The sequence below is a fragment of the Enhydra lutris genome, unplaced genomic scaffold, assembly GCF_002288905.1.
Source record: "Enhydra lutris kenyoni isolate GAN:26980312 unplaced genomic scaffold, ASM228890v2 scaffoldscaffold26, whole genome shotgun sequence".
NCBI lineage: Eukaryota > Metazoa > Chordata > Mammalia > Carnivora > Mustelidae > Enhydra > Enhydra lutris.
In genome coordinates, this window is record NW_019154110.1 from 4461381 (window position 1) to 4486849 (window position 25469).

General features: G+C 50.8%; 2 protein-coding genes across 3 annotated transcripts in view; both read left to right on the top strand.

Annotated features, from left to right (window-relative positions):
- Positions 1-10279, top strand: part of LOC111151562 (seizure related 6 homolog) — a 44531-nt gene extending 34252 nt beyond the window's left edge. The window contains exons 5-17 of one of the 2 annotated variants that reach the window (XM_022509630.1): positions 1150-1335; positions 4270-4438; positions 4572-4738; positions 5324-5518; positions 5780-5918; positions 6031-6227; positions 6831-7025; positions 7429-7620; positions 7735-7932; positions 8443-8481; positions 8735-8852; positions 8937-9039; positions 9220-10279. In XM_022509630.1, the coding sequence (XP_022365338.1) occupies positions 1150-1335; positions 4270-4438; positions 4572-4738; positions 5324-5518; positions 5780-5918; positions 6031-6227; positions 6831-7025; positions 7429-7620; positions 7735-7932; positions 8443-8481; positions 8735-8852; positions 8937-9039; positions 9220-9249 (1928 nt within the window). In that variant the 3' untranslated portion in view covers positions 9250-10279. The remainder of the gene's footprint in view (positions 1-1149; positions 1336-4269; positions 4439-4571; positions 4739-5323; positions 5519-5779; positions 5919-6030; positions 6228-6830; positions 7026-7428; positions 7621-7734; positions 7933-8442; positions 8482-8734; positions 8853-8936; positions 9040-9219) is intronic. The other variant, XM_022509631.1, reaches the window with a different exon arrangement.
- A 3620-nt stretch (positions 10280-13899) lies between these two features.
- The window catches only part of LOC111151300 (PHD finger protein 12), a 43044-nt gene continuing 31474 nt past the window's right edge, over positions 13900-25469 (top strand). Inside the window, exons 1-2 of the mRNA XM_022509194.1 lie at positions 13900-14029; positions 14675-14856. Of these exons, the coding sequence (XP_022364902.1) occupies positions 13964-14029; positions 14675-14856 (248 nt within the window). The 5' untranslated portion in view covers positions 13900-13963. The remainder of the gene's footprint in view (positions 14030-14674; positions 14857-25469) is intronic.

Genomic DNA, 25469 nt, shown 5'->3' on the forward strand with positions numbered 1-25469 from the left:
CTATTCATAAGCCCAGTGACTATAGAGCCAGGATGGGTAAAAATCATGGAACTCATTTCTGGATCCTGTTCTGCCCAGAGGCGGCCCCATTGTCTATTCATACAAACCACACGGAGGCTAGTCGAGGACCTCTAGACCTGCCTGGACCTCTCTTTCTATCCACCTAGTGCCATCAGTAAAGGTGGACCCCTCCACCCCAAGATCCTCAGTCTAGACAATCCCTATCCCTCTTACTACCCCCACGGGTTTTCAGACTCTGTAGCCCAAGCCTTCACTCGGCCTCTCTCCTTGACCTCCTCTAGCCTTCTTTCCCCCTCTGGGACACAAGCCCTAACCCTCATTTTTAGCTATCGCCCTGGCTTGGCACCGGGCTGGGACTTGCCAGGTTGTCTTGTGGGATTTGCTGCCACCATTCGGTCATACTTGGTATGACAATTCCAAAAGTTACCAAGCTTTCCCAGGCAACTTGTCCTTCCCCCAACTTTCAAGAAGGCGTGCCCTGCCTCCCCACCCTTGCCCCATCCTGTTTTTAAAAGAAGTCCACAGTCCTTGCCAGTGAACACTGGGAAAGCTTTTACTGTCTCACTTCAGTCGTTCTAGCTGAAATTCATATCCATCCCCTACAGGAAAAATAGCATCAATACTTTACATGAGGATAGACTTACTGTTTCAAGTGCTTTCCCATCTATAAGTCATTTAATAAACCTTTCTTAAAGATGTGCTCTCAGCTGGATTCCAGGGACACCAAAGCTGACTAAAATCCTATCCCCTTTATTCTCTTAATAACCCCGTAGGTAGCCTGGCATTTTGAACCTCATTTAACAAGTGGGAAACTGGGACACAGAAAGGCTGAAAAACTGGCCAAAAGCGTCAGGAAGCTTGGACCGGGACTCAAGCCTCCTAACTTCCAGCTCTGCGCTTGCTCCACTCACCAGCCCAGGATGCTGGAAATATCTCTGGTCCCTTCTGGGGTAGGGAGCAGTCTTTCCTGGAATTCCCGATGCTTCTTCGGGTCCCGAGTGACACCTCCAGGCAGGCTGTGGCAGACCCCTTTTGCCCTGGCTATGACTCAGCCCCCTGGCGTGCGCACACACACACACACACACACACACACACACACACACAATGTCCCCCAATTTCTCTCTGCAGCCTACCTCCTGAGCTGCCACTTTCCCCGGCGTCCTGCTTACGGAGCCGTGACCGTCACCAGCCTCCACCCAGGAGGTAGCGCCCGCTTCCGCTGTGCCACTGGCTACCAGCTGAAGGGTGCCAGGCTTCTCACCTGTCTCAATGCCACCCAGCCCTTCTGGGATTTCCAGGAGCCTGTCTGCATTGGTAAGTGGCTCCAGGGGACTCAGGGCTAAACAGAGGAGTAAGGGGGGTGGTGCTTATCCCTGCTCTACATTGCTGTCTGGAACCTTCATTTGCTCTCTGTAAGGAAGCCAGAAAATGGTCACATACCTCCGTAGCATTTATCCAAACCCTGTATTGAGCACTTCCTATATCCAGGCACTACGGGTATACAGAGCTAAATTAAATGGAAACCATGCCCTCAAAGGGTCCACAATTCTGGGAAATGGAGGAAGAAGGAAGCACATGGATCACCAATTTCCAAAGCAGGCAATAAAAAACACCAATGAAGAGTCGTAAAAAAACACCAATGACGTGGGCAGGGAGGAAGCAATGGTTCTTGGATGGGTATTTGGGAGGCATCTTGGGGGAATTGACATTGAAAGCTTGACTTTTTTTTTTTTTTAAGATTTATTTATTTGACAGAGAGAAAGAGAGCAAGAGCAAGCACAGGCAGGGGGAGCGGCAGGCAGAGGGAGTGGGAGAAGCAGGCTTCCCACTGAGCAGGGAGGCCTGATATGGGGCTCAGTCTCAGGACCCTGGGATCATGACCTGACCCGAAGGCAGACACTTAACCGACTAAGCCCCCCAGGTACCCCTGAAGGTTTGACATTTTAATGGACACATATTACACAAATGATACATATTAATTGTGTGAATAGACAAGAGTACAGGCGCTTAGCACAGAGGCAACAAGGTGAGGCAATGTTTGGGGACTCAGAAAACAGCCAGGGAGGAGCTCAGAACAATTCCGCAGGAGAGCCAGCTGGGTGGTATCCAGAGGCCAGGAGGCCAGGCAGGCAAGAGGCTCTGAATTTGACAGTGGCTTTGGGAATAGAGAGGAGGGAAGAGGTCCCAGAGACACTGTCGAGCAAAGCAGGACAAGTGAAAGGAGACTTTCTCCCAGGTTCTGGGCCTGGAAAATGAAGAACTCTGAGGTTGTTGCCAAGGGAGAGGGGCTTCTTGGCAGAAGGAAGATGGAGCGTTTAATCAGCAGTGTAAAAGGCAGCTTGGACATCTTTTCTCTTCTCTTCCTTTTTTAATAACTCAGGTTCTTGAAACTTATGTCATTTTATTTTTTTTAAAGATTTTATTTATTTATTTGACAGACAGAGACCACAAGTAGGCAGAGAGGCAGGCAGAGAGAGAGAGGAAGAAGCAGGCTCCCTGCTGAGCAGAGAACCCGATGTGGGGCTTGATCCCAGGACCCTGTGATCATGACCAGAGCTGAAGGCAGAGGCTTTAACCCACTGAGCCACCTAGGCGCCTCCTTTATGTCATTTTATACACTCTTCCTGGGTGCCAGGAAAAGCAGAGGTGAATAAGCCAGATGTGGTCTCTGCTCTCCGGCAGCTCTCTGGCCAGTGGGGAAACCAGCATGCAGCAGATTCTGTGCAAACCGTTCTGTGATGGGGTGAATTCAGGGCATGGTCGGGATCCAAGGGAGGGAGAGCTGCTCCAAAATGAAGAAGAAGGCAAAGAAAGCTTCCCAGGGAGAAAGCATGGAAGGACAATAAGAATGTTAGCTCAGGAAAGTGGAGTGGATTCTTGGGACAGAATATTTAAAGGTGTGGAAAGCACAAAGCATGCTAGAGTGAGGACATGACAAGGTGTGCCTGAAGAGCGCATGCGGGATGGGGCTGAAGCCGAGTCAGGAGAAGGCCAGCTTCGTAAAGGGCTTAAAGGCCACCTTGAGCTTGGATGACCTGGGGGTAACAGGGAACCACAGACAAATTCAAGTGAAGATGGGCATGATCACATTTGCGGGGCAGTTCTGTTCTGAGCCCAGGCAGAAAGATGGGTCTTGCCCTCTCTGCAGAGAAGTGGAGAAGAAACTCACCACGAGCCCCTCCCCAAGAACTTTATTAAGTTAAAATATTCTGCCATCTTAAATATCTAGAGACAAGGGTGTTGTGTCTTGGCCGGGACAGGCAAGTCTCAGAGCAGGCAGGGTCCAGAGCTGAGTGCCCAGGCGAGGAAAATGCTTCCTGGACTCCTCTTGCCTTTGAAACCCCTTCTCTGGCCCCACTCAATTACTTGTGGCCACGTAACCCAGAAGTCTTCGGTGATGGGGCTGGGTGGGCTACTCAGCTTCCCCTTGAAAAAGGACAGTCCCAGGCCAGAGGGGTCAGCCCAGAAACAATGGTGATAGTGAGGCTATCTCAGAAAGTAGGTAAGGCCAGGGTCGCCTGGGTGGCTCAGTGGGTTAAGCCTCTGCTTTCAGCTCAGGTCATGATCTCGGGGTCCTGGGATTGAGCCCCACATGGGGCTCTCTGCTCAGCAGGGAGCCTGCTTCCCCCGCCCTCTCTGCCTGCCTCTCTGCCTACTTGTGGTCTCTCTCTGTCAAATAAATAAATAAAATCTTTAAAAAAAAAAAAAGAAAGAAAGAAAGAAAAGAAAAGAAAGTAGGTAAGGCCAGGTCCTGGCCAGCAGTGTCCACTGAGAGCACAAGATCTGGAGGTAGATGGTAGGGATACCAGATATTTGTCAGGCCAGAGCGGGTCCTGCCCTCTTTTTTACCCCCACTCACTCATTTTATTCAACAGACACTGAATACCAACTCTTCCTGGACTGAAAAGACCTTGCCCCTGCCCGAGAGGGTCCTAATGAAGGGACATATCAAAGCAATAATTAGTTGCAGGAAAGTGGCATGAGATAGAAGAGGCAGATATACCCAAGAAGGTTGGAGCCCCAGTGTGAGGGCCTTTAAAGGGCTGCCTGGAGGGAGTCAGGGAAGGTGTCCCAGAGGTGTGGAAGGTTAGGATTCTGGAAACCGGGTTGTCTCGGGCTGCAGGGTCATGGAGGCCAAGAATGGACCTCCAGGACCACGAAGGTGCAGAGTGCACAAGAGCCGGGGTGGGCTGGCAGGCCTGGTAGGCCATCCAGAATCCAGCCCACAGTCCTGGCCCTGTCTCACAGCCGCCTGCGGTGGAGTGACCCGCAATGCCACCACTGGCCGTATTGTCTCCCCGGGATTCCCGGGCAACTACAGCAACAATCTCACCTGCCACTGGCTACTTGAGGCCCCAGAAGGCCAGCGGCTGCACTTACACTTTGAGAAGGTTTCCCTGGCGGAGGATGACGACAGGTGAGGGGAGCCGTGGGGGGTTGGGAGCACCAGGCCGGCCAGCATTCCTGCTGTGGGGACAGAACAGAAGCCCGGGCCACACCCCAGCCTGGATAGTGGGACCAGCTGTGCCCCTCCTGCTCTCCTGACCCAGACTCATCATCCGCAATGGAGACAACGTGGAGGCCCCTCCAGTGTATGACTCCTACGAAGTAGAGTACCTGCCCATCGAGGGACTGCTCAGTTCCGGCCGGCACTTCTTCGTGGAGCTCAGCACTGACAGCAGCGGGGCAGCTGCCGGCATGGCCCTGCGCTATGAGGGTGAGCCTGCAGGGGGCCCGCAGGGCTGAAGGGCTGGAGACTAGGCCTCTCCTAGGGCTCCTAGGTCCTCTCCTCTCACACCCTCCCCCCTGCCTCCATTCTATCATCATTCCTTCCAACTCAGCCCCTGCTCACCTAGCACTTAGGTGCCCCTCCCCGAGTCCTTGGGGATTCCCACCCCATTCTTGCAGGAGACCCTCGCCTGGACCCAGGCCCTCTAGTCCGAGAGAATGAATCCTTTAGAGTTTGAAGAGCAAAAAAGGCCCTAACCCATCGAGAAGGAAAATTGCTGCAAGAGATATTCTAGAACCGCTCCTGAATGCATGCATTCATTAATTTAAAAACCATTTATTGAGTGCCTCGTGTGTATGGAGCACAAAACTAGGTGCTAGGAATACAACGGTGATCAAGCCTGTCTCCTGCACATGATAGGGTATGGTGCTCTGGGCATCCTTCCTCTGCTGCAAGCCTAGGACTGTGGTTGGGAAGATAAAGACCTTGGGGCGGGAGGCAGAAAGACACCTGCTCCCCCCACCCCCCATTTGGCCCAGCTGAGGCTAAGCTGGGCCGGTCCATGGTTTGCAGCCTTCCAGCAGGGCCACTGCTATGAACCCTTTGTCAAATACGGCAACTTTAGCAGCAGCGCCCCCTCTTACCCTGTGGGCACCACCGTGGAGTTCAGCTGTGACCCTGGCTACACCCTGGAGCAGGGCTCCATCATCATCGAGTGCATTGACCCCCATGACCCGCAGTGGAATGAGACAGAGCCAGCCTGCCGAGGTCAGTAGGTACCTGTGGATGGGCCTGCCCTGGGGGCAGGAAGCAAGGTGGGGGACCAGAGCCAATGGCAGAGCCTGGGGCCATAGGGCCCTGTGACACGTGAGATTCAAGCTCGCCCCGGACGCAAGGAGGAGGTGGGGGTTCCTGGCCATGGGTCAGCACTCTTGTGGGCAGGTGGCAGCCCGAGAACATAGCACAGGGGGCAGGTGGGGGGGTGGAATGCGGAGGGGACACACCTCTGGGGCCTCCTCTGCCTCCTAGCTGTATGCAGTGGGGAGATCACAGACTCAGCTGGTGTGGTGCTCTCCCCCAACTGGCCGGAGCCTTACAGCCGCGGGCAAGACTGCATCTGGGGCGTGCACGTGGAGGAGGACAAGCGCGTCCTGCTGGACGTCCGAGTGTGAGTGCCCGCTGGGTGAGGCCGAGAAAGCTCCTGGGCTCTGGGGCCATCTGTGGCCCTAGCCCAACCTGGAGTCCCCAGGCCGACCCTCCCTGACAGTCCTCCTCCACAGGCTGCGCATAGGCCCTGGTGACGTGCTTACCTTCTATGACGGGGACGACCTGACGGCCCGGGTCCTGGGCCAGTACTCGGGGCCCCGTGGCCACTTCAAGCTCTTTACCTCCATGGCCGACGTCACCATACAGTTCCAGTCAGACCCCGGGGCCTCGGTGCTAGGCTACCAACAGGGCTTTGTCATTCACTTCTTTGGTGAGCTTGTTGTCCTTGGGGGAGTCAGGGGAGAGGGGAGGCCCGAATACGGATCCTAAACCGCAAGTTGGAGAGACCGAGGCAATGAGCCTTGGTTCTCTTATCCGACAAGGGAAAGCTGGGAAAAGCTCCAGGCATCCCAGCCCTTGAAGGAAGCTAGTCTAATTCTCCATCGTCCCTCGGGGCCCCGTGATAGGGAGCCTTCCGCTGAAGAGATTTGGGTAGACAGCAGGAAGACCTTTGTCACAAACATGACAAACTAAGGAAAGGGGTTTGTTTCTACCTTCTGACCATCTTGAACAGAAGTGACAATTTCCCCACCCTCCCCAGCCCCCGTCTCAGGACTGGGGAACTGGCCAATGTGCTTTTTAAAGTAAAGCCAAAGCCAAAATGATAACCTAGGAAGCTCAGAAACTGAATGATGTCGGGGACAGGTCAGGAGGGGCCCCTGAGCAGGAAGGAATGCGTTGCTATGCCTGTCCAGGCCAGGCGAGGGCCAGGCCGAACCGGCTGGAAGTGGGGTGCCCTCGCAATTAGGAAAGTAATCACAGTTATTTCAGTGCTCGCTGAGGGCCTATATCTTGCTTCCTCTGTGTCCCCCAGAGGTGCCCCGCAATGACACATGTCCAGAGCTACCAGAGATCCCCAATGGCTGGAAGAGCCCGTCTCAGCCTGAGCTGGTACATGGCACGGTCGTCACTTACCAGTGCTACCCTGGCTACCAGGTGGTAGGATCTAGTGTCCTTATGTGCCAGTGGGACCTAACCTGGAGCGAGGACCTGCCCTCCTGTCAGAGAGGTGAGTACCTGCTCCCAACGGTCCCCTCCTCAGTGCAAGACACTAGCCTCTCTCCTTGATCGTGAACCTGACTTTGGCTGTTACCAGCTAGTGCCCTTGAATTTCCTCCACCTCTTGTAGCCTCTGTTGCCTACCCTGTGAAATGGGATGATACCTTTTCAAAGGGTTATCCGCCAAGCCTTTCAAATATTTCCTTCCTGGTAGATAGCTAGCATTTGTTGACTCTAGTGGGTAGGAAGGGGACTAAGGAGGGAGGCACCCCAGCCAAATGGCAGGGACAGAGAAATAGGCAGCAGCGCCATGTGACAAGAAGATAATGGGCTGGCCTGGAGCAAAGCCAGGGTGGACTGGCCTTTGTTGAGTTCTACCTGGGCTACTTTCCCCCATGACCCTCTCCCTATAGTGACTTCCTGCCATGACCCTGGGGATGTGGAGCACAGCCGACGCCTCGTATCTAGCCCCAAATTTCCTGTGGGGGCCACCGTGCAGTATATCTGTGACCAGGGTTTTGTACTGACCGGTAGTCCCATCCTCACGTGCCACGACCGTCAGGCCAGCAGCCCCAAGTGGAGCGACCGGGCCCCCAAGTGTCTCCGTAAGTGTCGAATGGGGAAGAGGGGAATCATTTCGTAGGAGACAAAAGATCAAAAGATGCCACCTCTGGGGGCTCGGGACCTGGCACCCTCACTGGACTCTGCCTGCTTTGCAGTGGAACAGCTCAAGCCATGCCACGGCCTCAGCGCCCCTGAGAACGGTGCCCACAGTCCTGAGAAGCGGCTTCACCCTGCAGGGGCTACTGTCCACTTCTCATGTGCCCCTGGCTACGTGTTGAAGGGCCAGGCCAGCATCAAGTGTGTGCCCGGGCACCCTTCCCATTGGAGTGACCCCCCACCCATCTGTAGGGCTGGTGAGTGTTCTGCCACCCTCAAAACTCCTGTCTGCCCCGGGGCACCTGGGTGGCACAGTCGGTTGAGTGTCTGACTCTTGGTTTTCACACGGGTTGTGATCTTAGGGCTGTGGGATGAGGCCCTGCGTCGGGCTCCGAGCTCAGTGTGAGGTCTGCTTACAATTCCCTCTCCCTTTCCCCCTGCTCCTCCTGCTCATGCTCTCTCTCTCAAATTTAAAAAAAAAAAAAAATCTTTAAAGAAAAAAGCCGAAACTCCTGCCCGTCCCACAGGGCTGCTCTAGCAGAGAATTTAGCAAAGATGCCAAGTGTTGAACGACCTGTCCACAGCCCCCTTCATGTTACCCTTAGTCTCTCCAGTCCCTGCCAGATCCTTCTGACCTGGTGACAACAAGACAAATGCTAGTGTGGGCTCTCCTTGGACAAATCCTTGCCATGATCAGTCTACTCCCTACCTTAGTGGTTTGGCCCATTGGTCTTACCTCTGCCCTTGGCCCTCCCCTCTTGTTCCAGCCTCTCTGGATGGGTTCTACAGCGGCCGCAGCCTGGATGGTGAGCCCCCCCCTTGAGGGTCAGGGAAATAGTCTCTCTGCCCCTGGCTCTCACAGCTCCCAGGCCATGGGTTCCCCCAGAAGGGAGGGCAGAGAAAGAGAGAGGTCTGGGACCAGCAAAGCAAAATTTTCCTTCCCTGCCCCCAGCTAGCTACAGGGAGCTGGTCCCTGGATTCTCCTGGCCAGAGGTGAGGACAGATATGGGCTCTGGGTCACAGGAACTTCTGCCCCAATCCCACCCACTGTGTTTTCAGTTGCCAAGGCACCTGCTCCCTCCAGCTCCCTGGATGCCGCCCACATTGCAGCTGCCATTTTCTTGCCCCTGGTGGTGATGGCGCTCTTGGTGGGAGGTGTGTACCTCTACTTCTCTAGGTGAGTCTGGTTTCCCTTCCTGCCCTTCGTACCCAACTCACTTCTGCCCAGCATTTTTTACTCACAGGCATCTCCGTCCCACAGGCTCCAAGGGAAAAGCCCCCTGCGGCTGCCCCGGACACGACCCCGTCCCTACGACCGCATTACTGTGGAGTCAGCATTTGACAATCCAACTTATGAGATTGGAGTAAGTACTCATGCCATTCTTTGCGCCCTATCCAGGCCCTAATTCTATGCTCTCTTGGGTGGGTACCCCTGAGGATCCCTCCAAAGCCCTCTCACTCTTCCCCTTTTCCTTGGGAAGTGGATTATGGGCTGGCAAACCTTATACAAGTTTCCAACTCCCAGCAGTCTCTTTACTTTGCAGGAGACGAAAGAATATGAAGTCTCCATCTAGGTGGGGGCAGCTCGGAGAGGCCAGCTCAGTCCAGCATCACAGCCCAGCAGCAGAGTTTCCAGCTTCCTGCTGTCCCTACACTTCGTGTACATACCATCTGGGAAGAGATTTCACCAGTCCCTCAAGAAGCTGTGCCCTTCCCCACCTGCAATGCCCACCAGGGCCTATTTTCTTGGTACCGCTGCCCACACAGGGCCCTTGCTTGGGTTCAAGTCAGGCGGCATCTTCCTCTGGGCAGAGCAGAGCTGGAGTACACACATCAAGAACCAGCATTCTCCTGACCCTTCTTCATGGCCTGGACCTCTAGCCTGGAATTCACAAGCAGAGGAAGAGCACCTCTCTCCAGGTTGACCACCATCCAGCCTGGCATGTGGCACCCTGCAGCAGGGTGAACTTGATGGTGGTGGAAACTGCTCCAGGGTGCTCCTCATGGGGCCATCACCAGTGGCCAAAGCTGCTGTCAACAGTGACCTCTGGGGAGTCCTGGCACGCTGACATCAGCCCCTCGGGGAGGTCTCTAGTCCTTCTCTAAGGCCCTAGGAATGGACAGTTCTGCTTCCTGGAGGCAATAATTCTAAGGGACCCTAAGGGGTTTAGGGACCCCACCCCAAGCTCAGGTTGGGCTTCCCTAGGCACTCATGCTCCACACCAAAGCAGGACACCCCACTGCTGCCCAGGCAGCCCTACATGCCAGTGAGAGGGAGACCTTCCCCTGATGTCGATCTGGCTTTACAAACATTTTCTTTCCCATTAGTCCCTCCCCCAACCCCAGCCACTCACCAGTCTCCCTTCCTGGCCACTGGGTTTTAGGATAAGGGGAGTGGGCAGGCATATTCTGGAGAGGAGCTGAGGTCCAAGGGCCCAAGAATTTGGCATGGAACAGGGGGTTAGAGACCCAGAGAGAGACCCAGGAGTTGGCTACAGGCCACTTTGTACATGTAATGTATTATATGGGGGGTCTGGGCTCCAGCCAGAGAACAATCTTCTATTTCTGTTGTTTCCTTATTAAAACAGTGTTTTGGAAAAAAAAAAAAAAGTAATGGCCAAGTAGATGGTGCTTTCTTGGAGGGAAGGGAGGTGGGAAATAAGTGCGATGTGGACTTCAGAAGGCATGCTGGACCCACAAACTGATCACTCCCACATTTCATCCAAAACAAGTTACATGCAGATACTTCAGGGACCACTGTCCCAACAAGGTCAGTGCAACAGACGGCAGGTGAAGTAAGAGACCCCAGTGGCTGGCCCACAGGGGTGTGGAAGCCCAGGAACCCAACTGCTCATCTACCCCAATGCTTCCTTTCTTTCTCTTTGCTAGGTCCAGTACTACAGGCCAACACACTCCCAAACCCCTCCTCAATACCACTGTATTGTTGACAAGGCCCAGGAAGCCTAACGCCTCTCTCCTTCCCCTTTGTCCCCAGCTAGCAAGGGTTAGGAAATTGGAATAAAAATCAGAGTCTGAACCCCTAAACGTGAGGCTCTAGTCCGTCCTGGCCTCTGGGAATATCCAGACTATCAGGAGGAAAGGCAATGCAGCTTAGGGTAGGGACCGGGCTCCTATTTTAGCAAAAGTCCTCTCCATGGGCTCCAGAAAGAAGTTGGCTGGAAAGGACCTGCTTAAGCTTGCCATGTTTGGTCACTTGCAGCCCTAATGCCCCTTCCCTATGTCTCCCAGGCACCTCCTGAGTTGAAAGTGTTAGCTCAGTTTTGGTCCCCAGCATGCACCTCTGTGCTTAGAGGTGCACTATGCATGGCTGCTCTCCAGAGTAAGAGCAAGAGACAGGCATTGGGAGTTATGGACACTCAGAGGCCAGAAAACAAAATCCCTGAAGGAAATAATGACAGCCACCAGCACGTTCTACTTCCACAGTCTTCCAGCAGAGAGATCCCAGTCACTCATGGCTGGCCGCCTTCTGGCTCTACCATAGGCCACCTTGCAGGCCTCAGAAACTCATCCATGCAGAGTGCAGTCCCTACACTAGCCACAAGAGGTCACTTCACAAGACATCTGTATCCCACCTCGCCTCAAACCCCCTTGAATAACCAGGACTGGAGCTCTCCAAGGTGGCACCAACTTCCAACCACTGGGCTGACCTCCCCCTCCAAGTTCTAAGAGAAAGGTGCGTAGAGTGATTAATTCCCCTGGCACTTGTCAACACAGCCAAGTATTATTTCCCTGGTTAGCCCAACAGCGCTGTTCCTGTTCTCCACTGCAAATGATGATGTTGATCAAAGCAAAGCCTTCCTCATTGGGCATAGGCCAATGGACTATTTATCTGCCCCATAATGCTTTCGGGCTGACACAGCAGCACAGCTGGGTCCTGAGCAGTAAGAAGCCAGGGAGAGAGGACACATGTGCTCCCAACTTCTGAGGACCCATGGCATGAAACAAAACCTCAGACTAGAAGAGGTCTGGCCACTTTCATATAACTAGCTCAGCCCTACTCTCTCTGAAGTCCACCTCTCTGATCTATAACCACAAGGATTTCTTGTGTGCTGAGGCTGGTAGAGGGCAGAGAGCAGCCAATCTCTCTCTCTCTCTCTCTCTCTCTCACGCACACACATGACAGATAGGTCCATGACCTTATCATTCTTCCTAAGCACCAAGAGGATCATCAGAAAAGTCAGAAAAACAGAAACCTAAGACCACACGCTGACATCCCCATCGTATCCCTAACTCATCCTCCTTACTATCCCAAAAGAAGCAGCAGCAACAACTCCTCACAGACAGTTAACCTGGTGTAGTGGAAAGTGTCCTGGCCTGGTAATCAAATCTGTTTCATTCATAGGTCTGCCATAAATTCACTATGAGAACTAGGCAAATCACCGCTCCTCTCTATGCATCTAGAAATGAGATTAACAAAGATAGTATTTAACCCCTTTCTGGTTTTATTCTTCTGCAAATATTAAGTACACCCTAACGATCACAGGTGAGCAGGACACAACTACCTGGCAACAATGCCAACTAAACGCCTAGTGGCAAGCACAGTGATGTTATCCCCTTCTCCACTTCTTTGCCTACAGTCAGGCAAGATAACTGGCCATCTGTGAAAGCAATAAAAAGGGCAGGGGTGCATGCCGTGGAGGAAGCCAGAATTCGAGGTGAGGCCTTCAGACTACAAATCCCAGCATACAGCACACCAGCTCTCAAAAGCATCCCTTCCTGGCAGGCAAATCTCTCCTCCCCGAGTCCATCCCACCATACAGTGCATACACAGCATGCACACGGAACTACGGCTCCCACAACCCACCACATCCCTCGCGATTCTTGCTCCCAGGGTGCAATGCGCTCCCGTTCGGCCTTTGGACGTCTTGCGCATTGCAAACTGGGAGTTGAAGTCCGCTATAGGCAGGTAGTTGGGCGTTGTCAGCGTTACTAACTCTTCGCTGTGGGCTTCCTCTGGAGCAGTTCTCAGGGACAGTGATCAAGAGAGGGTAGTAGTAATGGGCCTGCTAAACTCTCCATGGTGTCATTACGCAAGGCAGGGACGCTGAGGCTAAAATTAACTGTCTGGAGCGGGAGGGTAGTGTGTACAGCAGCCATCCAACCCGACACCAAAAGAATAGTTTTCCGTCGCGGTGGCTTTTCTTTTCTCTTTACCAATATGGCGCCTAGTTCTGCCACACCTGATGCTGGGAACCAAACGATCCAGTACAATATCCCTAGGAATACTGCTGTCACCGACAGCCTACCGGCTCCAGCCAACACCACACCTTGTTCCTTCTTGTTCTTGCCTGAGGACTCCAAGGACATGGTAGCCTATATCCCATTACCAAAATGGCGAAAGTAGAAGCATTCTTGTTAGGGCCTGCAGATGACAATACGCTTGCGCGGAAGGCTGCTGTGTTGTGGGGCGGGAGGGGAGCATTCTCAACACGCCTGCGCAGGAACAGAGTAGTCTTGGTCTGTACACAAACACCAATGGATGAAGAGCCCCCATGTTCCTGCGGCTGCGCTATGACCCTTAGAAACTCTCCGAGGCGCCTGCGCGAGACCTCAGGTCCCGCCCTCTTATCTTAGTACGCTGGCGCAAGGCAGAAAGGCGGGGCTTCGGCCCTCCAGACGAATGCCAGCGCGGCTGCGCGCTGGGGGGTACCCGCTCACTGCGGCTGCGCGGGAGCCCGGCCGCCGGCTGTCACTGCGGTTGCGCGCGGCGAGCGGCGATCCCGGGGCGCCTGCGCGGGTGGCTTTGCGGGCGCTCGCGGTAAGTTTGCGCCAAGTGCGCGGCAGCCGGGACGCAGACGGCGGCGGCGGCGAGAGGCGGAGCCCGGGGACCACCCCCCATCACCCTCCCCGCAGTCACCTCACGTACCACAACCTCACCTAACCTCTCACCCCCCCTCCGATCCCCCCAACCCCGGGATGGCAGCGCCCGCCAGCCTTCCCGGCCGGACCAGCGGTCGCCAGCGCCGGCTTTAGCCTGTGGGACTAGGCCCCGCCAAGGCCTGACCCCGGGAGCCGGGACCCACCGTGCAGCCAGCCGCCGGGCCGAGGCTGAGGGGCCGCTCCCCCCTCACGGCCCGTGGGGAGGACGCTGCCGTCCCGGGGATTGGGGGCCGGGGGGTGGGGGGGAGCCAGGGCGAGGAAGTCGGGACCCGTGTTGGGAAAAAAGAAGGGGGGCCGGGGTCAGGAGCGCCCCCTCCCCCCGCTTCCCCCCTCCCCCCGGGGTTGGGGGGGCCGGAGCAGAGAGCGCCCAGCCCGGGAGGTGGATGAATGTGGGAGAAAATGGAGACCAAGACGATCGTGTACGACTTGGACACGTCGGGGGGGCTGATGGAGGTAAGAGTGGCCCTCCTCATCCCCTTCCCCCAGCGCCGGGAGGGAACCTCCGCCCTCCGCCCCACAAAGCCGGTCCTGAGCTCACAGCGCAAAAGGGCCAGAGGAAGGGGGGCTTCTTCCTCACCCAGACTCTCCCTCCCTTCTTTGCAATTCGAGGGGCTGAGCTCAGCCTCCGAGGACGTTTGCAGCAGTTTCACCTACCCGCCGCCCTGGATTCGCTCTCCCGAGGCACCAACCCACTCCATGTCGTTGCACCGGCGGTCCTCCCCACCCCCTTCTTGTCGGCCCCTTTGTGCTTCCCCCAGCACGTCCGGGTACCGGGTTTCAGGCCTCTTCAGAGCCTGGCTTTGGAGTCCCCCACTGTCCATACAAGGAAGTGGCGAGAAGGGAACCGCGCACCCTCTCCCCATCCCCCTACCCTGATCCTCCCCATTTGGAAGAAGCTGTTCTCGTTGTGCTGCAGGAAAGCTGTTAGGGTGGGCTCCCCCCGGTTCCGGGGGCTGAGAGGTTCTGGGAGCAGCTTGGATGGGAGGAAGAAGGACAAAAGGGGGGAGAGGGGTGGGTGACGGAGAAGCCTTGCCGGGGGGGCGACGGACCGCCCGGGAGCTCCGAGTGTGCACACACGCCGTTTGTATGTGTGTGCAGCAAATCCAAGCTCTGCTGGCTCCCCCCAAGACGGACGAGGCAGAAAAGCGGAGTCGGAAACCTGAAAAAGAGCCCCGGAGAAGCGGCAGGGCCACCAACCACGACAGCTGCGATAGCTGCAAAGAAGGTGGGGATCTCCTGTGCTGTGACCACTGCCCGGCAGCCTTCCACCTCCAGTGCTGGTAAGGTCTGGGGACCCCTTTGGAGCTCCTTGGCGGACCCTTCTCGGTACATTCCTTCACCCGGCCTACCCCTGGCTGCCGAAATAACGGGCGCTTGCCGCCGCTAGCTGACTTTCTGCAGCGGGTGGGGCGAGCGCCTCCCCGCCCCCAGGTGTCTGCCGGGATCTGGCCGTTTGGGAGTGGGGGGAGGAGCAGCAGTGGGTCCGGACCCCGAGGTGGGGGTTGGGACGAGTGAGGAGAGCCCCATCTGGGATTGGAAGGCTCTGGGTAGCCGGGACAGAGCCGGCAGGGCACGGCCGGCGGTGGCGGGGGAGGAAGGGGAGGAGCTCCGGGCCCTGTGCCGCTCGCCTGCCCGCGCGCCCGCCGCCCTCGGGCTCCTGCCGGGCTGGGCTCTCTTGCGGGCGGGTGCGCGGAGCCCTCGGCCGCCGGAGTTGGCCGGGTCCAGACCCGGGGGGGCCGGACACCCGGGCGCTTGCGGCTGTGGAAGAAATCATGGAGGGTCTCTCTCGAGTCCGCCTCTTCTCCGCTTCTCTGTTTACAATATGGCGACCTGCCTTTAAATTATATTTTTATTCTCAGCGCCATTTTGGCTGCATATATGATTTGCAAACGTCTCCCGGGGAACGGTGGGGGTAGAGGCCTGGATTCCTTTCTGCAGAAGCTCCTCGGGGACCCGGGCTAGGATCTCGCCGCTTTGGTCCCCTTTCTCGGGCTCCGCTTGCCCCCTGTTGCCTCTCGGAGCTGCCTCCCTCTCTCCCTCCCCTCCCCGCGCTGCCGCCTCTTAGGAAATCGGGCCGGGTTAGACAATTAAAATTGCCCTTGGGCGCCGATTTCACTTCTCCGCTCCGGATCAGCGAGCCCTTCGCGGCAAAATTCTTTGGTGCCGGGGTGGGATTGTGTGCGGTTAGCTCCGCGAGGGCATTTTTAAGGAGCAGAGAGCTGGAAAGCTGTGCGCTTCCCTCCGCCCCCTCCCCCCCCCAACTGAACGCGAGAGGAAGAGAGAGACGGGAGAGAGAGAGAGCGAGAGAGGGAGGGACCTGGGTTGATCGCCCGCTGCGTGATCCTCCTCAGCAGCTCAGCCCAGAACAATCCGGCCAGGAAGAGTTTAAACTCCAGCTTCTGCCAGGAGAAACCATCTCCACAGAAATCCCACATCTGCTTAGGGAACCCAGATTGCGTCGTGTTGGGATGGGTCTTGTTCTGTTGTTCAGCAACAGTTGACTGATGCAGGCGTTTGTGAGAGCGGGAAAGAGAGGGGCTTCTGTTTGTTTCCACCCGTTTTTGATGTTGCCTTTTTTTTTTTTTTTTAAGTCTTTGTTTTAAAAAAAAAAAAGTGAGGTTTTCCTTAAGCTCTCTACACTGTTGCATTCACATTCCGTCTCTCGGTTTGTGGACTAGTGCCTACTGTGTATTTGTACTAATTGGAGGTTTTGGAACACTTATTAGACAGATGACTGATACTGGGCAAATTAAGTCTGTGGTCAGAAGTTATGTAGGAAGCTCCCATTACTATTCCCCAGATACTTTTGCCCAGGAGGGCACCCCATCTGGGCTTGTAATGTTGCAGGGACAAAAATGGTTATCCTGGAGGAAGCTCTGTTGCTGGTTTTAAATTTTTATTACCAGGTGACTAATACCAGCAGGAAGGGTCTGTGGTTTTTAGCCTTTGCTTCCTGTAAGGTGTAATCCACCTGGAGAAAATACCTCTGGTCAAGTTTTCCCGTGTTCTTGAGCAAAGAAAAGATTTGTATCTGGATATGTATTTTTTTTATCAGTTTTTTCCCTGTTGCTTACATTTTTTATTGTGCTTGTTTGATGCATATGCTCGTACTGAATTGTAGGCTTCTTGATGTAAAGTGTGGGTGTTTCACCTCTAGGATCAAGCTAGGGTTAGCTAAAGGAGAAGGGTGATCTCCATATTGAGAATTTTATAAGCTCTTTATCTTTAGCCTCCTGTGTTTAGTAAAGCTGAGATTGTTTATTAGAAACTTCAGGTATGGAAAAAGTGTGCTGTTTTGCTTGAGTTTGGGCTTCAAATTCTAAAACCTAACCTCTGGATCTTCTAATTAGATGAGTGTGAGTCTTGTCAAGTTGTAACAATTAACAGTTTCTGCTTCTGCTAGGAAAGAGGGAGGTACTTGTAGCTGTTGGTGAGACTCAGACTTGCCCAGACTGTGCATTTCATTGAATACTTTTTTTTTTTTAAGACCCTGAATGGGAACCGGTAATCAGAGATTCGAGAATCCTAGTAAGTGAGGCAGGGTTTATTTTACATCTCCAGTTCCCTCTTTGAAGATGCCAGTACTGAAGGTACCATTGATTTAGCAGAGTTGTTATATAAATTACAAAACATTCTGGATATTGGTACAAAGGCAGGAAGTCTTCTTTCAAGTGAGGCTTATCCCACTTTCCTGAGTCCTGTTCCACGCTCTTTCCAGCCCAAGTGAACTACTTCATTAATCATCTCCACGAGAGTAGTCGGGTCCTGCCTTTGACAGTCTCAGACCATTTTGATTCCTGAGTGTGCCGGCTTTAATTCATGCCATTGCTGATTACTTGTGCCCTGTAGGAGTGCAGTTAGGTGTGGCTATATTTTCTCTTGCTTTCCTTTTCAGCTGGCTATGACTGGCTTACAGTTGACCCTTGAACAATGCTGGGGGCTTAGGGACACTGACCCCCATGCAGCCAAAAATTACATAAGTTTTGATTTTTCAAACACTTAACTACTTACAGTGGGCTGTTGACCAGAAGCCTTACCGGTACCACCAGCAGTCAGTTAACACATATTCTGCATGTTGTATGTATTGTACACTGTATTCTTACAACACAGTAAGCTAAAGAAAAGAAAATGTTATGGAAATCATAAAGAGAAAACGTATGGTACCGTACTCTAAAAAGTCTCCATAGAAGAGGACCTGCAAAATAAATAAATAAAATCTTTAAAAAAAAAAAAAAAAGAAGAAGAAGAGGACCTGCAGTTCAAATGCATGTTTTCCAAGGGTCAGCTGTATTTAGATAAGCACAGAAATAATCATTTTCCTTACGTACAGAATGTACAAGAGTGAAGATGGAGGTTTTGCAAACCCTGTTGATCATAATTGTAGTGCTATTGCGGGTCTTCGTTCAAAATTCTCTGAGACCATCCTTTTTCTGTCTCTAGTGCGTTTTGCCAGCTTGCCTCACAGTGAACAAGATCTAATAAAATGTTCCAGAAGTGATTTAGGCAAACTTTACCTCCTGGGCTTAGTGACATAGTCATAACCACAGGGGATTTTTCTAAGATAAACTACTGTAGGAAATGACTGGTAAGATAAACTTAATTGTCTTGTCTTTTCTCGGGGGCCAGTGCTCTGTATGAGGAACCGTTCTCTCTTCCCAGTTAGACTGGGAGCCCTATTTCTGGGTTCCCTGTCATGATCCTTTGGTGAGGGAATGAATTGTCCTGTGCTCTGTATCATGACCTCGCTGAAGAATTAAACTTAAGGAGGTGATCGTTTAGTTTTTGTTTAAGTAACAGTGTGATCATTTTATCTGAGTTTAACTGGTTTATCACTTATTCAGAGTGGTAGTGAGGGTTACTAAACCTGCCCCACGAACTGGAAAGAGGTATCTTTTTAAGTGTTTTCTGGTGAACCCGACCCCTATCGTAATTGTCATGCCATTAGTTGAACTTTCTGAAAATACTGGTCTCCATGGAATGGTCCCTAAGAATTGGTGTTTTTTTTTTTTTTTAAAGATTTTATTTATTTATTTGACAGACAGAGATCACAAGTAGGCAGAAAGGCAGACAGAGGGAGAGGGAGAGGAAGCAGGCTCCCTGCTGAGCAGACAGCCTGATGCGGGGCTCGATCCCAGGACCCTGGGATCATGACCTGAGCTGAAAGCAGAGGCTTTAACTCCTGAGCCACCCAGGCGCCCCCCTAAGAATTGGTTTAAAAAAAAAAAAAAAAGAATAACTGGTGGAGCTCTATTTGCCGCTAACCATCTTTCTGTTTGAAATGGATTGAATTGTTCTCACTGATAAAGTGAGCACCATAGGCCATCAGTAATGAGGCCGGAAAAACTGGATGTTTTTCTCTGATTGTTTTCTCGTGGCATTTTGCTCCAAACGGACTGAGGGATCAAAATGGTCTGAGAAACGCATCTACCTCAGCAGACCTCAGCATGGTTGCTTCCCGTCAGACAGATTTCTGTAGCATTTGCCTCCGCATGTTATATTTGGAATTGTTGGCCGGCTTTCCTCTCTTCGGTGTTGGCAGTGAGATCCAAAATGAGGTTTTCGAAGAATGAGAGTAAAAAGGTCTCTGTGCACAGGCAAAACTAAGCTCAGCTTGGAGTTTTGCATATTTAATTTTCAGTGAGTCATAACAAGAAAGGTTTCACACATAGAGTAGAAAACTGCGTTGCAGAACATCTTTGCTATTTGAACTTTTCAGAAGGTGATTTTTTTTTTTCTGATTTTGTTGCATTTAGCTCCTCATTAGAAAAGTACCAGGCTAGTGCTGAATTAAAATACATTTAATTTAATGTTATCTTACAAATCTGTTATTTCTGACATTTGAGGTGCTTGGAAACCTGGTACTGAAGAACTGGAGGGGTCGGCATCTGGACTTCCTCCTGTCACCCTGCCTCCTCTGTAGTAAAATGATTCAACAATAAACAAACCTAATTTGGTTTTATGTGTATTTTATCTATTTATTTTTGAATTTGCTACATTGCGTTGGAATCTGGGTGTGTATTACTGTTTTTAAATGTTCCACTCCGGCAGGGAGGGTCCAGTAACATTCAGCTTTAGCTCAGTTTTATATGCATGCTTTGTAAACTTAACATGGGGCTTGGGCTCATTCTCGTGATCAGAGTGCTTTGTTTCAGTGATGAAAGTATAATCACTGTTTAAAAACGATAATATTTAGTATGAAATGTTTACTCAGAATTGGGTGTGATCTGGGGGTGCCTGGGTGGCTCAGTGGGTTAAGCCTCAGTCTTTGGCTCAGGTCATGATCTCAGGGTCCTGGATGAGTCCTGCATCAGGCTCTCTGCACAGCAGGGAGCCTGCTTCCCCCTTTCTCTCTGCCTGCCTCTCTGCCTACTTGTGATCTCTCTCTGTCAAATAAAGTCTTTAAAAAAAATGGGTTTGGGGGCGCCTGGGTGGCTCAGTGGGTTAAAGCCTCTGCCTTTGGCTCAGGTCATGATCCCGGGGTCCTGGGATCGAGCCCCACATCGGTCTCTCTGCTCAGCGGAGAGCCTGCTTCCTCCTCTCTCTCTCTCTCTTTCTCTCTCTCTGCCTGCCTATCTGCCTACTTGTGATCTCTGTCAAATAAATAAATAAAATCTTAAAAAAAAATGGGTTTGATCTAGGATCTAGGTGGCTTTGGTTAAGAAAGGATGCATCTGGCGCCTGGGTGGCTCAGTGGGTTAAAGCGTCTGCCTTTGGCACAGGTCATGATCCCAGGGTCCTGGGATCGAGCCCCACATGGGGCTCTCTGCTCGGCAGGGAACCTTCTTCCCTTCCTCTCTCTGCCTGCCTCTCTGCCTACTTGTGATCTCTGTCTGTCAAATAAATAAATAAAATCTTTTTAAAAAGAAAAGAAAAGAAAGGAAGCATCAGAAATTTTTTTAAACTGGAGGAGGAGGTAGTGCTCCTCACAGGTAACAGTGTTTGTGTGACCTAAGGCAAGCATTTCGTGGTACTATTGTGGGAAATTTGGGGCGGGGGGGGGGTCTGTCCCCAAATTAATCGCCATACTCAATGAGAGGTAGAATACAGTTGTAAACTCAGCAGTTTCCTGCTGCTCCCTAAGGCTCTCACAGTACTTTATAAGTGGGCTGTATTAAAATATTAGGACTGCTTTTGGGCTTTGAAATGACTAGTGTATTGTTTACGTGTGAAATCATGTATAAGACATATTTAGGTAGCATCTTCATTTATAACTGGAGAAGGGATTCATGTTGATCTGTTTTAAATTCTTAAGTATGTCTTCAAGAGAATTTTTTTTTTAAGATTTTTTATTTATTTATTTGACAGAGAGAGAGACACAGCCAGAGAGGGAACAAGCAGGGGGAGTGGGAGAGAAAGAAGCAGGCTTCCTGCTGAGCAGGGAGCCCTGGTGCAGAGCTCGATCCCAGGACCCTGGGATCATGACCTGAGCTGAAGTCAGATGCTTAACGCCTGAGCCACCCAGGCGCCCCTCCAAGAGAATTTTTTAAGCCAAATCGTAAAATAGAAACAAATTATGTAATTTGAACTGAAAAAGGAACCAAATAGTCACTACTGTGTGTTACTGAATGAGACAGTGGTTTTTATTAAGCTCTGAGTGAAAGGACAAGTGATAACTCAAAAGGGCTCAGTGAGTTTTCAAGATTCACCCTTGTAGGGTTTATCTGTACTTCATCCCTTTTTGTGGCTGAATACTATTCCATGTATGGATATACCACATTTTGTCTATCTATTTATCAGTTAATAGACATTGGGGTTTTTTTCTACTTTTTGTTATTGTGAATAATGATGCTGTAACATTTGTGTGCAAATCTTGTGTGGACATCTGTTTTCATTTCTCTTGGTTGTATATCCCAGAAATGGAATTGCTGGGTCACAGGGTAACTCATGTTTAACCTTTTTTTTTTTTTTTTTTTAGATTTTATTTATTTATTTGAAAGACAGAGATAGCAAGCCAGAGCATGAGGTGTGGGGGACCAGAGGGAGAGGGAGAAGCAGGGACTCCCTGCTGAGCAGAAACCCACCCTCACCCCATCCTCAGTGCAGGGGCTCCATCCCAGGACCCTGGGATCATGACCCGAGCCAAAGGCAGATAGATGCTTAACCAACTGAGCCATCCATGCGCCCCCATGTTTAACCTTTGAAGAACTGCCAAACTATTTTCCAAAGTGGCTGCACCATTTTGCATCCTCACCAATACATCAGGGTTCCAGTTTCTCCACATCCTTTCCAACACTTGTTATTATCTGTCTTCTTGATAAAAGCTATCCTATGGGCAGGAAGTGCTATAGTTTTGATTTGCATTTCCCTAATGACTAATGATCCCAAACATCTTCATGTGCTTATTAACCATTTGTATATTTTCTTGGAGAAATGTCTGTTTTGATCCTTTGTCCAGTTTGTTTGTTTTTTTTTTTTTTTAAGATTTTATTTATTTATTTGACAGACAGAGATCACAAGTAGGCAGAGAGGCAGGCAGAGAGAGAGAGGAAGAAGCAGGCTCCCCGCCGAGCAGAAAGCCCGATGCAGGGCTCGATCCCAGGACCCTGGGATCACGACCTGAGCCGAAGGCAGAGGCTTTAACCCACTGAGCCACCCAGGCGCCCCTGTCCAGTTTTTTTTTAAGATTTTATTTGACAGTGTGCAGAAGCAGAGGGAATGGCAGGCAGGGGAGAAGCAGGCTCCTGCTGTGGGGCGTGATCCCACCAGGACCCTGGTTGGAGTTGTGATGGTTATATTATTATGATAATGCAGCACTGGCTCCTGGAAATGCATTCCTATTTTAAGGTGCCAGAGTTTTAAGTCACCAGAGCAGGGGAGGGGGGTTTGCTTTCCCACCTCTACTGTGCTCTTCCTTTGACTTAAAAGTCCCCAGGGAGGGGGCGCCTGGGTGGCTCTGGGGGTTAAGCCTCTGCCTTCTTCTGCCTTCAGTCAGGTCATGGTCTCAGGGTCCTGGGATCAAGCCCTGCATCAGGCTTTCTGCTCATCAGGGAGCCTGCTTCCCCCTCTCCCTCCACCTGCCTCTCTGCCTACTTGTGATCTCTCTCTCTCTCTGGCAGATAAATAAATAAAATCTTAAAAAAAAAAAAAAAAAAAAGTCCCCAAGGAGTACAAACATGGCCAGCTGCATTGCCGTTCAGTGAGTGACACTTATAAGAGCACCTCTGCATAATGCTAGCCTCCCGAGAGACTGGACAGGAGTACAGCTGTCCCCCTGCCAGTTTCCTGAAAGAGGAGGACATTGTATTCAGTGCAAGTCCTAGACCAAATTTCAGAAAGGCACTTTGGTATTGCGGATTTGTCACCATGCCCAGGACACATGCACAGGTCACTAGCTCACTGCTTTTCCCATGACTTGAGAGCAGTTAAGAAGAGTAAGAAGGTGACTCCTTTTTCTGCCTGCCATTTATAGATGTCAAAGTCTTCATCCTTTAAGTCTAACATTATTTCTGAATCTAGGTCTCAGCAAATAAGAATAAAGATGAAGTGTTAGCACATTTGTATGGGAGGCAGAAGACACTGAGGGGTACAGTAGACACTGATAAAAGGAAAAACCATTGCTTTTGACCCCTTGTCAAAAAAGAACTTGTCTACTATGTAGACCTGTTGTTGCATTCATAGTAAGCAAATTCCAAGTAACACCTTACAGATTGGTGACATTTTGGGTAATATATAACTTGACTCACTCATTCAAAAAGCTACTTTCCCTTTTGCAACCATGTATTAAATGCTCACTACACCACTCAAAAGCCAGGGGCTGACACGTATCCTCTGTTCACTGCTGTGCAATATGTAGTGGTATTACAAATGAGAGACGTGCAAAGACAAGCACTTAGTTGGGGAACAGAACTGATGTCTGCTGCTACCAAGTGGATGATACCTTTAACAGGAACACACGGTCACTATTCCTTTCCCCCTAATTAGGTTTGTTTCCTGGATATTAATAGTGTTGGTGTTTAGTCTTTGCCCTTCCCCTGTTTTTCTGACAAACTATACAAGATATCTCTCCCAGGAAATGTTTCCCAGTCTTGAAAAGACAAAAGACAGGGAGTGTAACAGTGGGGCGGGGACTCCAAGCCTGAACCTAGCGTCAGTGTTTCCCACTGATGTGGGCTCTGCATGAGGCTCTTTTTTGAAATAAGCTGGAGTGAGCAAGAGAGGATTCTTTGCAGGGTTTGAATTTAACCATAGCTGGAAGACATCACTCTACCGCCAGGCCAGGCAAGGGTGAGGGAATCTCTCAATTACTAGCAAGCTTGAGTTTCAGGGTGGAAGGAACCCTGTTTGCAGCAGCACGAACACATTGGCCGTCTTGTATCCAGCTGTGATCCTTAGATGGATGTTGAATAGTATTTTTCTCCTGTCTGCATTAGTGCAGAGAAGAGAGCAGAGAAGCTAATGAAATGCATAGAACTCTTTAAGTGGTTGTAGATAAGTCTCCTCATTACAAAACTGGGCAGTGAGCAGCTACTCTTATTCTTTACACCAGACCAGGTCTCCTGTGATGAGCTGTGTGCTTTTTAATTCCCACATTCACTGAACCAGCAGATAGAGTTCTACTGATTCCTGGTTCTAGTGAAGCTCTGGAGATATTAGAGGGAAATTCTCCAATAAACTTTTTCAGTTTTCAATCATCAGTTATTAGAACGCATTATGAAAATTATACTTTGTTAATCTCATTAAATGTGTCTAAACCTATACCTTTTTGTAGTTCTTTCTATACATAGATTAGCTATATTCAATTTTCCTTGATCTTGCTGGCCATTTTTTTGAAAGAGCATCTTAAATGTAGGGAGAATTCTGTTAATGATTTTGGCCTTTGATAGACATTGTCTTGCTTTATCTTTTTTTTTTTTTTTTAAGATTTTATTTATTTATTTGACAGAGAGATCACAAGTAGGCAGAGAGGCAGGCAGAGAGATGAGGGGGAAGCAGGCTCCCCGCTGAGCAGAGAACCCGATTCAGGGCTCAATCCCAGGAGCCTGAGACCATGACCTGAGCTGAAGGCAGAGGCTTAACCCACTGAGTCATCCAGGTGCCCCTGTTTTGCTTTATCTTTTTTGTTTGTTTGTTTGTTTGTTTGTTTGTTTTTTAATCCTTTGGTTGTAGTCCTCATGGTTTTGCCTGGCTTAGATAACACTTAGCCATTCTAGCTTAACTTAATTCTTAACACCTAATTCATGAGACATCTTTGACTGCAGGCCTTAGTTTGTTGGTGTTGAAGTAAGCTGGATGGTAAGAAAAGTATCTGCAGTTCATTTAAGTTAGTGGGAAAGAGCTTATGTCCAAGACTTGAATGCTTGCTGCATATGAGCTTTCCTCAAATCTTACTGCTTGTGTGCACACATTCAGGCCTTTAGGGTGATCGTTCTTTGGTTAGGAATCATCTGAGAGAAAAGTGGGCCAAAGGGAAAAAAACTATGGTGCTCTGTCTCTGAGAGGTCTGTTCACCTCCTAAATAGGTCACTGGGGGTGTAACTGGAAGGCTTCAGAAGCCCAAGTCAGCACTTAGCTGTGGCATCAAACCACGACAGCACAGTTTGACAGCATGCCCAGGAGATTACTTCAGTCGTGTCAGGTGGGGAGTTTTGAGGTTTATGAGTAAAATGGGGTTTATGAGTAAAAAGAAAGAGGGAATAGGCCCTGTGCTGTTTTGGTGCAAATCATATCATTATTCTCTATCTTTCCTTTTAAGAAGACCCTTTCAGAGGAGGGTAAATGAAGCAGAAATCCTCCTTAGGGAAAAGCAGCTGGGTTTTAAGTAGAAACCTGCTCTGTCTGTATTTAGTTGAATTTCAAATATTTTTTTTTTAATTTAAAAAAAATTTTTTTAAATAATTTTATTTATTTGACAGAGAGAGATCACAAGCAGGCAGAGAGAGGAAGGGAAGCAGGC